The 12,973-nt window shown below is 38.4% G+C and overlaps 1 protein-coding gene across 1 annotated transcript; it reads left to right on the top strand.

Annotated features, from left to right (window-relative positions):
* Positions 1-112: 112 nt before the first annotated feature.
* LOC117443826 (cytochrome c oxidase subunit 7A2, mitochondrial-like) lies at positions 113-12,525 on the top strand. Its single transcript, XM_034079663.2, has 4 exons — positions 113-222; positions 1,840-1,926; positions 10,781-10,865; positions 12,271-12,525. The coding sequence occupies exons 1-4, from the start codon at positions 205-207 to the stop codon at positions 12,324-12,326; spliced, it is 246 nt and encodes an 81-aa protein (XP_033935554.1). The 5' UTR covers positions 113-204; the 3' UTR covers positions 12,327-12,525.
* Positions 12,526-12,973: the final 448 nt, after the last annotated feature.

Raw genomic sequence — 12,973 nt, forward strand, 5'->3', positions numbered from 1 at the left:
GGCATCTATCTGTCCACCCATCCACTTTATCTACTGTATTTAGAGGGTGTAGTTCCACTTAAAGACTGAGAGGGGCAGCAGAGCGCGCAGCATATATAAAGCCTGCCGTTAATTTCCACGTAGAAGAAGAACGCGGATCTAAAAGCGGAAGTAATTTGCGCGTGTCCTTGATAGAAAGAGAGGCAACTGCAGACGGAAATAAAGATGAACAGACAAATATTTGTAAGTTTGTTCTCTATTTAAAGTCTTTGTTTGCTTTGTGGGATTATATATAAATTGATAAGGCAGACATCCAGTGTGAGAGTTAGAGACGCGGCTAAATGAAGACTACAACTGATCTAGGGGTCAAAGAAACGTTAGGAATAGGAGCTACATTAGCTTCCGCTGTAGCTTTACATAATATATATTATACCCATTATTATCGATGATGAGACCATGTTAGTGTGAAAAGACAGCTTCAAATAAACGACGTAACAGATGCTTAAAGAAGGATATTAATACAAGAACCCGATCAGCTTTTATTTAAAATAATTGATCTGAACATTGCTGTATATTTGGCCACTAAAACAACTAGTTTGGTGTTTAGTGAACGCTGCCAGATCTTCAAAGACCTTGTAGTCAATGTGCTGGATTGGACTGCAGTCTGCACGGGTTAGGGTCATCTCGTGTTGTGGCGGTGGTCTCCATTTGACCATGCTCACAGGAATGAATGAGATTTGATTGAATGTGATTTAACATTATTTAATAAAGCCTATTCAGTGCGTTAGTCTGTGTCCTGCTGTTTATAACGACTCTTCCTGTTTGTAACTCCTCTTCCTGGCTGTAACGACTCTTGTTTGTAACGCCTCTTCCTGTTTGTAACGACTCTTCCTGTTTGTAACGCCTCTTCCTGGCTGTAATGACTCTTCCTGGCTGTAATGACTCTTCCTGGCTGTAACGACTCTTCCTGTTTGTAACGCCTCTTCCTGGCTGTAACGACTCTTCCTGTTTGTAACGACTCTTCCTGGCTGTAACGACTCTTCCTGTTTGTAACGCCTTTTCCTGGCTGTAATGACTCTACCTGGCTGTAACGACTCTTCCTGGCTGTAATGACTCTTCCTGGCTGTAATGACTCTTCCTGTTTGTAACGACGCTTCCTGGCTGTAACGCCTCTTCCTGGCTGTAATGACTCTTCCTGGCTGTAATAACTCTTCCTGGCTGTAATGACTCTTCCTGTTTGTAACGCCTCTTCCTGGCTGTAATGACTCTTCCTGGCTGTAATGACTCTTCCTGGCTGTAACGACTCTTCCTGGCTGTAACGACTCTTCCTGGCTGTAATGACTCTTCCTGGCTGTAACGACTCTTCCTGTTTGTAACGACTCTTCGTGTTTGTAACGACTCTTCCTGTTTGTAACGGCTCTTCCTGGCTGTAACGGCTCTTCCTGGCTGTAACGACTCTTCCTGGCTGTAACGACTCTTCCTGGCTGTAACGACTCTTCCTGTTTGTAACGACTACTCCTGGCTGTAATGACTCTTCCTGGCTGTAATGACTCTTCCTGGCTGTAACGACTCTTCCTGGCTGTAACGACTCTTCCTGTTTGTAACGACTCCTCCTGGCTGTAACGACTCCTCCTGGCTGTAATGACTCTTCCTGGCTGTAACGACTCTTCCTGGCTGTAATGACTCTTCCTGGCTGTAATGACTCTTCCTGGCTGTAACGACTCTTCCTGGCTGTAACGCCTCTTCCTGTTTGTAACGACTCTTCCTGTTTGTAACGACTCTTCCTGTTTGTAACGACTCTTCCTGGCTGTAACGACTCTTCCTGTTTGTAACGACTCTTCCTGCTCCTGGTGTTTCCAGGCGCTGCAGCGCGTTGCTCGGAGGACCTTCAGCAGCTCCGGGCGCCGGCTGGAGAACCAGGTCCCCCAGAAACAGAAGAGGTTCCAGGTACACAGACCACTATACACCCTGCATCGAGGCACATCCAGGGAGGAGGGTTAGGGCCGCATGAGAAACATCTGTTGGCATAACACCAAAAGTACAAATCAATGGAGTTTCTCTTCGGAAAATCTCTGAGATTAAAGTCAGAATTCAGACTTTTCTTTAATGCAGAATTCAGACTTTTTTAATGCAGAATTCAGACTTCTTAACCTGTTAAGCCCCGAGCCTGTTTTTCAGGTCTCAGGCTCGAAAATGACATTCCCAGAACAAATGACCATATCTTCCCTTCTAAAAGGGTTACAGAATGCAGACTTATTTAATGCAGAATTCAGACTTTTCTTTAATACAGAATTCAGACTTCTTAAATACAGAATTCAGACTTTTTTAATGCAGAATTCAGACTTTCTTTAATGCAGAATTCAGACTTTTCTTTAATACAGAATTCAGACGTTTCTTTAATACAGAATTCAGACGTTTCTTTAATACAGAATTCAGACTTTTCTTTAATACAGAATTCAGACTTCTTAAATACAGAATTCAGACTTTCTTTAATGCAGAATTCAAACTTCTTTAATGCAGAATTCTGACTTTTCTTTAATGCAGAATTCAGACTTTTCTTTAATGCAGAATTCTGACTTTTCTTTAATGCAGAATTCAAACTTCTTTAATGCAGAATTCAGACTTTTCTTTAATGCAGAATTCTGACTTTTCTTTAATGCAGAATTCTGGCTTTTCTTTAATGCAGAATTCTGACTTTTCTTTAATACAGAATTCAGACTTTTCAAATTCAGACTTTTTTAATGCAGAATTCAGACTTTTCTTTAATGCAGAAATCAGACTTTTCTTTAATGCAGAATTCAAACTTCTTTAATGCAGAATTCTGACTTTTCTTTAATGCAGAATTTTGACTTTTCTTTAATGCAGAATTCTGACTTTTCTTTAATGCAGAATTCTGACTTTTCTTTAATGCAGAATTCAGACTTTTCTTTAATGCAGAATTCAGACTTTTCTTTAATGCAGAATTCAGACTTTTCTTTAATGCAGAATTCAGACTTTTCTTTAACGCAGAATTCAGACTTTTTTAATGCAGAATTCAGACTTTTTTAATGCAGAATTCAGACTTTTCTTTAATGCAGAATTCAGACTTTCTTTAAATGCAGAATTCAGACTTTTCTTTAATACAGAATTCAGACTTTTTTTAATGCAGAATTCAGACTTTTCTTTAATACAGAATTCAGACTTTTCTTTAATGCAGAATTCAGACTTTCTTTAATACAGAATTCAGACTTTTTTTAATGCAGAATTCAGACTTTTCTTTAATACAGAATTCAGACTTTTCTTTAATGCAGAATTCAGACTTTCTTTAATACAGAATTCAGACTTTTTTTAATGCAGAATTCAGACTTTTCTTTAATACAGAATTCAGACTTTTCTTTAATGCAGAATTCAGACTTTTTTAATGCAGAATTCAGACTTTTTTAATGCAGAATTCAGACTTTCTTTAATGCAGAATTCAGACTTTTCTTTAATACAGAATTCAGACGTTTCTTTAATACAGAATTCAGACGTTTCTTTAATACAGAATTCAGACTTTTCTTTAATACAGAATTCAGACTTCTTAAATACAGAATTCAGACTTTCTTTAATGCAGAATTCAAACTTCTTTAATGCAGAATTCTGACTTTTCTTTAATGCAGAATTCAGACTTTTCTTTAATGCAGAATTCTGACTTTTCTTTAATGCAGAATTCAAACTTCTTTAATGCAGAATTCAGACTTTTCTTTAATGCAGAATTCTGACTTTTCTTTAATGCAGAATTCTGGCTTTTCTTTAATGCAGAATTCTGACTTTTCTTTAATACAGAATTCAGACTTTTCAAATTCAGACTTTTTTAATGCAGAATTCAGACTTTTCTTTAATGCAGAAATCAGACTTTTCTTTAATGCAGAATTCAAACTTCTTTAATGCAGAATTTTGACTTTTCTTTAATGCAGAATTTTGACTTTTCTTTAATGCAGAATTCTGACTTTTCTTTAATGCAGAATTCTGACTTTTCTTTAATGCAGAATTCAGACTTTTCTTTAATGCAGAATTCAGACTTTTCTTTAATGCAGAATTCAGACTTTTCTTTAATGCAGAATTCAGACTTTTCTTTAATGCAGAATTCAGACTTTTCTTTAACGCAGAATTCAGACTTTTTTAATGCAGAATTCAGACTTTTTTAATGCAGAATTCAGACTTTTCTTTAATGCAGAATTCAGACTTTCTTTAAATGCAGAATTCAGACTTTTCTTTAATACAGAATTCAGACTTTTTTTAATGCAGAATTCAGACTTTTCTTTAATACAGAATTCAGACTTTTCTTTAATGCAGAATTCAGACTTTCTTTAATACAGAATTCAGACTTTTTTTAATGCAGAATTCAGACTTTTCTTTAATACAGAATTCAGACTTTTCTTTAATGCAGAATTCAGACTTTCTTTAATACAGAATTCAGACTTTTTTTAATGCAGAATTCAGACTTTTCTTTAATACAGAATTCAGACTTTTCTTTAATGCAGAATTCAGACTTTTTTAATGCAGAATTCTGACTTTTCTTTAATACAGAATTCAGACTTTTTTTAATGCAGAATTCAGACTTTTCTTTAATGCAGAATTCAGACTTTCTTTAAATGCAGAATTCAGACTTTCTTTAAATGCAGAATTCAGACTTTTCTTTAATACAGAATTCAGACTTTTTTTAATGCAGAATTCAGACTTTTCTTTAATACAGAATTCAGACTTTTCTTTAATGCAGAATTCAGACTTTCTTTAATACAGAATTCAGACTTTTTTTAATGCAGAATTCTGACTTTTCTTTAATACAGAATTCAGACTTTTCTTTAATGCAGAATTCAGACTTTCTTTAATACAGAATTCAGACTTTTTTAATGCAGAATTCTGACTTTTCTTTAATGCATAATTCAGACTTTTCTTTAATACAGAATTCAGACTTTTTTTCTCACATCTCAAACCACCTTTGCTCAGATGTCAAATGTGTGTTCCCATGTGGCCCTAATCCTCTCAGACACATTTAACCGCTTCACCAGACCATGTTTTATACTGTGTTGGTATATGTGTAAAGTTCTTCCTGTTTCTACTGGAACCTTTTCAATGTTGTATTTTTAATTCCTCTGTCCCCTCATGGAAGTGGAGACTCACTGGCTTTACAGTTTTGATGTAATGAGCTGTGTGGGGTTAACTGTAATACATTTCATTTAGTTTAGTAGTTATGGTTCTTGCTGTCAAAACTAGTAACAGTTGTTTTCTGATATGAAGAACCACATTTTGTGACCATCGAAGTGTTTTGTTTAAGTTCGATTAGCATCATCGTTCTTTTGCTTGTAGCCTGTATCAAACCTAGGAAGTATAAACAACCCTGCATCAATGCATTGGACCATTGAAAGCCTTGTTGTGTGTTCATGCGGTTTTCTAGACAGGAAGTGGTTTTAACGCTTCCTGTTGTCTCCCCTGAATTCATCTCTTAAGCAGTGGTTCTTCTCCTGAAGCCCTGAAATCATTTTAGCTCCAAAGATAAGTTACGTGACTTCAAATCTAACAGTGTTTCACTAAATCTGCATGTGTAGTAGTGCCTAATATTAGGATTATTAGTAATCATTTTCACTTCAGTATAAAGAATATTATATTGATGATTTTAAGCAGCTTTCAAAGTGTCTTGTATTTTAAACAAATTAGTTTTATGGCTGGTTTTTATTCTCTAATGCTTCAATATTGTTATTACACCTACAAAGATTGAACCCCGCCTGCACCAACAGCTTCTGTGTGACCTTTTTCATTTAATTTCACATCTTTTTAAAAGGTCAGAATGAGTTTGAGTGCTGTAGCATCTATAATAAATTGCATACGCCACACATGAGTACAAAAATACATTTCTAGGAATGATCGAAACATAATTTGGATGTTTTTGGTGTTTTTCTAATGCTGTGTTGCAGATTTAAAATAGAGACACTGCATACTGATATACACCTGAACATCAGCAGGAGAGGACTCTTTAAAGTAGAGACACGGCATACTGATATACACCTGAACATCAGCAGGAGAGGACTCTTTAAAGTAGAGACACGGCATACTGATATACACCTGAACATCAGCAGGAGAGGACTCTTTAAAGTAGAGACGCTACATACTGATATACACCTGAACATCAGCAGGAGAGGACTCTTTAAAGTAGAGACACTACATACTGATATACACCTGAACATCAGCAGGAGAGGACTCTTTAAAGTAGAGACACGGCATACTGATATACACCTGAACATCAGCAGGAGAGGACTCTTTAAAGTAGAGACACGGCATACTGATATACACCTGAACATCAGCAGGAGAGGACTCTTTAAAGTAGAGACGCTACATACTGATATACACCTGAACATCAGCAGGAGAGGACTCTTTAAAGTAGAGACACTACATACTGATATACACCTGAACATCAGCAGGAGAGGACTCTTTAAAATAGAGACACTACATACTGATATACACCTGAACATCAGCAGGAGAGGACTCTTTAAAGTAGAGACACTACATACTGATATACACCTGAACATCAGCAGGAGAGGACTCTTTAAAATAGAGACACTACATACTGATATACACCTGAACATCAGCAGGAGAGGACTCTTTAAAATAGAGACACTACATACTGATATACACCTGAACATCAGCAGGAGAGGACTCTTTAAAGTAGAGACGCTACATACTGATATACACCTGAACATCAGCAGGAGAGGACTCTTTAAAGTAGAGACACTACATACTGATATACACCTGAACATCAGCAGGAGAGGACTCTTTAAAATAGAGACACTACATACTGATATACACCTGAACATCAGCAGGAGAGGACTCTTTAAAGTAGAGACACTACATACTGATATACACCTGAACATCAGCAGGAGAGGACTCTTTAAAGTAGAGACACTACATACTGATATACACCTGCACATCAGCAGGAGAGGACTCTTTAAAGTAGAGACACTACATACTGATATACACCTGAACATCAGCAGGAGAGGACTCTTTAAAGTAGAGACACTACATACTGATATACACCTGAACATCAGCAGGAGAGGACTCTTTAAAGTAGAGACACTACATACTGATATACACCTGAACATCAGCAGGAGAGGACTCTTTAAAGTAGAGACACTGCATACTGATATACACCTGAACATCAGCAGGAGAGGACTCTTTAAAGTAGAGACACTGCATACTGATATACACCTGAACATCAGCAGGAGAGGACTCTTTAAAGTAGAGACACTGCATACTGATATACACCTGAACATCAGCAGGAGAGGACTCTTTAAAGTAGAGACACTACATACTGATATACACCTGAACATCAGCTGGAGAGGACTCTTTAAAGTAGAGACACTACATACTGATATACACCTGAACATCAGCAGGAGAGGACTCTTTAAAGTAGAGACACGGCATACTGATATACACCTGAACATCAGCAGGAGAGGACTCTTTAAAGTAGAGACACTACATACTGATATACACCTGAACATCAGCAGGAGAGGACTCTTTAAAGTAGAGACACTACATACTGATATACACCTGAACATCAGCAGGAGAGGACTCTTTAAAGTAGAGACACTGCATACTGATATACACCTGAACACCAGCAGGAGAGGACTCTTTAAAGTAGAGACACTACATACTGATATACACCTGAACATCAGCAGGAGAGGACTCTTTAAAGTAGAGACACTACATACTGATATACACCTGAACATCAGCAGGAGAGGACTCTTTAAAGTAGAGACACTACATACTGATATACACCTGAACATCAGCAGGAGAGGACTCTTTAAAGTAGAGACACTACGTACTGATATACACCTGAACATCAGCAGGAGAGGACTCTTTAAAGTAGAGACACGGCATACTGATATACACCTGAACATCAGCAGGAGAGGACTCTTTAAAGTAGAGACACTGCATACTGATATACACCTGAACACCAGCAGGAGAGGACTCTTTAAAGTAGAGACACTACATACTGATATACACCTGAACATCAGCAGGAGAGGACTCTTTAAAGTAGAGACACTACATACTGATATACACCTGAACATCAGCAGGAGAGGACTCTTTAAAGTAGAGACACGGCATACTGATATACACCTGAACATCAGCAGGAGAGGACTCTTTAAAGTAGAGACACTGCATACTGATATACACCTGAACACCAGCAGGAGAGGACTCTTTAAAGTAGAGACACTACATACTGATATACACCTGAACATCAGCAGGAGAGGACTCTTTAAAGTAGAGACACTACGTACTGATATACACCTGAACATCAGCAGGAGAGGACTCTTTAAAGTAGAGACACGGCATACTGATATACACCTGAACATCAGCAGGAGAGGACTCTTTAAAGTAGAGACACTGCATACTGATATACACCTGAACACCAGCAGGAGAGGACTCTTTAAAGTAGAGACACTACATACTGATATACACCTGAACATCAGCAGGAGAGGACTCTTTAAAGTAGAGACACTACATACTGATATACACCTGAACACCAGCAGGAGAGGACTCTTTAAAGTAGAGACACTACATACTGATATACACCTGCACATCAGCAGGAGAGGACTCTTTAAAGTAGAGACACTACATACTGATATACACCTGCACATCAGCAGGAGAGGACTCTTTAAAGTAGAGACACTACATACTGATATACACCTGAACATCAGCAGGAGAGGACTCTTTAAAGTAGAGACACTACATACTGATATACACCTGAACATCAGCAGGAGAGGACTCTTTAAAGTAGAGACACTGCATACTGATATACACCTGAACATCAGCAGGAGAGGACTCTTTAAAGTAGAGACACTGCATACTGATATACACCTGAACATCAGCAGGAGAGGACTCTTTAAAGTAGAGACACTGCATACTGATATACACCTGAACATCAGCAGGAGAGGACTCTTTAAAGTAGAGACACTACATACTGATATACACCTGAACATCAGCTGGAGAGGACTCTTTAAAGTAGAGACACTACATACTGATATACACCTGAACATCAGCAGGAGAGGACTCTTTAAAGTAGAGACACGGCATACTGATATACACCTGAACATCAGCAGGAGAGGACTCTTTAAAGTAGAGACACTACATACTGATATACACCTGAACATCAGCAGGAGAGGACTCTTTAAAGTAGAGACACTGCATACTGATATACACCTGAACACCAGCAGGAGAGGACTCTTTAAAGTAGAGACACTACATACTGATATACACCTGAACATCAGCAGGAGAGGACTCTTTAAAGTAGAGCCACTACATACTGATATACACCTGAACATCAGCAGGAGAGGACTCTTTAAAGTAGAGACACTACATACTGATATACACCTGAACATCAGCAGGAGAGGACTCTTTAAAGTAGAGACACTACGTACTGATATACACCTGAACATCAGCAGGAGAGGACTCTTTAAAGTAGAGACACGGCATACTGATATACACCTGAACATCAGCAGGAGAGGACTCTTTAAAGTAGAGACACTGCATACTGATATACACCTGAACACCAGCAGGAGAGGACTCTTTAAAGTAGAGACACTACATACTGATATACACCTGAACATCAGCAGGAGAGGACTCTTTAAAGTAGAGACACTACATACTGATATACACCTGAACATCAGCAGGAGAGGACTCTTTAAAGTAGAGACACGGCATACTGATATACACCTGAACATCAGCAGGAGAGGACTCTTTAAAGTAGAGACACTGCATACTGATATACACCTGAACACCAGCAGGAGAGGACTCTTTAAAGTAGAGACACTACATACTGATATACACCTGAACATCAGCAGGAGAGGACTCTTTAAAGTAGAGACACTACGTACTGATATACACCTGAACATCAGCAGGAGAGGACTCTTTAAAGTAGAGACACGGCATACTGATATACACCTGAACATCAGTAGGAGAGGACTCTTTAAAGTAGAGACACTGCATACTGATATACACCTGAACACCAGCAGGAGAGGACTCTTTAAAGTAGAGACACTACATACTGATATACACCTGAACATCAGCAGGAGCGGACTCTTTAAAGTAGAGACACTACATACTGATATACACCTGAACACCAGCAGGAGAGGACTCTTTAAAGTAGAGACACTACGTACTGATATACACCTGAACATCAGCAGGAGAGGACTCTTTAAAGTAGAGACACGGCATACTGATATACACCTGAACATCAGCAGGAGAGGACTCTTTAAAGTAGAGACACTACATACTGATATACACCTGAACACCAGCAGGAGAGTACTCTTTAAAGTAGAGGCACTACATACTGATATACATCTGAACATCAGCAGGAGAGGACTCTTTAAAGTAGAGGCACTACATACTGATATACGCCTGAACATCAGCAGCAGAGGACTCTTTAAAGTAGAGGCACTACATACTGATATACACCTGAACATCAGCAGGAGAGGACTCTTTAAAGTAGAGACACTACATACTGATATACACCTGAACATCAGCAGGAGAGGACTCTTTAAAGTAGAGACACTACATACTGATATACACCTGAACATCAGCAGGAGAGGACTCTTTAAAGTAGAGACACTACATACTGATATACACCTGATCATCAGCAGGAGAGGACTCTTTAAAGTAGAGATGTATACTGATATACACCTGAACATCAGCAGGAGAGGACTCTTTAAAGTAGAGGCGTGTATTTGAAGTATTCCACTCAGTGTTTTGGCCGATCTAACAGCGTGTATTTGATGTTTGTCTGCAGGAGGACGACGGGATGCCGATTCACTTAAAAGGCGGCGTCAGCGACACTCTGCTCTACAGATTCACCATGGGCCTCACCGTTCTGGGTGAGGAAACATCTCCTTCTACTTTAAAAAGTTCCTGCAGAATCAGACGCTCATTATTTATCTAGAGGCTGAGCTCGTGAGGTAGACAACTCTCGAAGCTGGAGATATTAAGGCCGACTAATGACCCAAAATGTAGTTTGTACCCATATGTGTAGCTTTTTTTTGTATTTAGCACCAAATGGAAGTGGTTGTGTGTAGCGTAAGAAAACGGTGCACGTTGTGTGTTAGATGTGCACTGCAGAGAAGCCGTGTATAATTATGCAGGTGATGTTTTACGGCCGTGTGTTGCTACTCCATTTTGCTATTTCAATAACATTTCCCTGAACTGTGCAGAGCTCTGACGTGGCCTGCTTAGACATCAGGTCCACACCACTGATGCGTACTCATCCAGGGTTCTACGGTCACTACAAACCTGGAGAAGTCATGCAAATTCAAAATGCTAATTCCAGCCCCTGGACAACAATATTTCCCCCAAAGTTTTGGATAAGTCAAATGTAACTAAAGTTGCATCAAATAAAATTTATATTTTAGCTAATCGCCGAAATAGTAATACTACAATGATAATAAATACTGTATCGTAATGAAACGTAAAATGGCATTTAACTGACGAGGTGTTTTGCTGGTGAGAGATTTGAGTAGAAGCCAGTAAGCCTATTGGATTTGTTTTAGACGACATGTTTCAGACCTTATTTTCCTGTTCCAAGTTAAAATAAACCATTTTCAGTGGAACCTGAGAGTAATGTTTTTGGACATGGAGAAGTCATTGAAAGTGAAAAAGTGTATGAACCCTGTTATTACGGGACAGCACTACAATATCGACGTAGTTAGTGAAAATGTTTTTTGTCCTAGTGCCAAGCTTTTTGGTATTTTAACCGTTTAATTATGGATTTATCTATTATCTGTTTTTAGTTATTATGTTTATAGAAGTATGCATATTTTTTATTAATTTGTATGGCAGATTATTTGTTTAAACTTATAATAATAATACATTTATTTTGGGGGGAGCCTTTCATAACACCCCAGGACACCTTACAGGGCATAGGGGCAATATAGGGAACAATTAAAACCGTGGATTTAGTGAAGTATCAGCCGGGGTGAGACTAGACAAACAGGAAGTGGACTATAGAAGGACACAGGGTACAGTTTATAAAGAAAATGCCACTTTGAACAGGTGGGGTTTGAATTTTGTTATGGAATCAGACTGTCGGATGTGTATGTGGATTTATCTTTGTATTAATATGTTTTGATATTTATAAAATGGAGCAACCAATCCCTCTTTCAAAAAACAATATTAATTGAATAATATGAATATTTTCAGTTGCAGAGTGTGTGTGCCGTCTCTCGATAACATCATCTGTTTAACCTGGAAATCAAACATATAATTTGAATGTCCTTTTTATTGCAGGAAGCGGGTATGTTGTGTACGAGCTGGTGAAGTGGGCGTGCCCGAAGAAAGCCTGACTCCACTCCATGTTTACTTCATTTCAAATTTAAACAGATATACGCCGGCCGCTCTATATTGTGTAATACATCTGTACGTTCCGGTGTTTCACGTGATGACGGAGAATGTGTTTCATGCTCATGGGATCAATATTTATTTCTTGCACGCTCTCTCTCTGAGGTCCTGAGGATCAATAAACCACGCCTCGTGGCCAAAACATGTTGCTTCTTCTTTCTCGATCGCTTTGTTCATTCAAATACTGTATTTTAAAGAGTTGGTAATGCTTTCTGGGAGTTTTCCTCTCCTGTTATATAGGTTTTAGTGCATGTAAATGGACTGCAGAGGCTGAAATCCCTGTTTCACTGCAGAGGGTGAAGGTTCCTGCACTACTTTAGTGTCCTGGTTACACTCAGAAATCCAGACTTCACTTCTGAACAAGGTGTCTCTATACCATATATAGAAAATAATAAAGAAATATAAATATTAAGGGCACTGACTGTAATATTGTACAGTGGTCGCTTCTTAAAGTAGGACTATAAGGTTTTTTAATTTTTATCTGCATTTTATTCAACCGGCCCAGTCGCACAAAAAAACGTGTAATAGCTACGTTTGTCCACAGGGCAAAACGTAGTATATTCACAATAACCCTCAAGACGTGACATGGATA

The sequence above is a fragment of the Pseudochaenichthys georgianus genome, unplaced genomic scaffold, assembly GCF_902827115.2.
Source record: "Pseudochaenichthys georgianus unplaced genomic scaffold, fPseGeo1.2 scaffold_684_arrow_ctg1, whole genome shotgun sequence".
In the NCBI taxonomy this organism is placed as follows: domain Eukaryota; kingdom Metazoa; phylum Chordata; class Actinopteri; order Perciformes; family Channichthyidae; genus Pseudochaenichthys; species Pseudochaenichthys georgianus.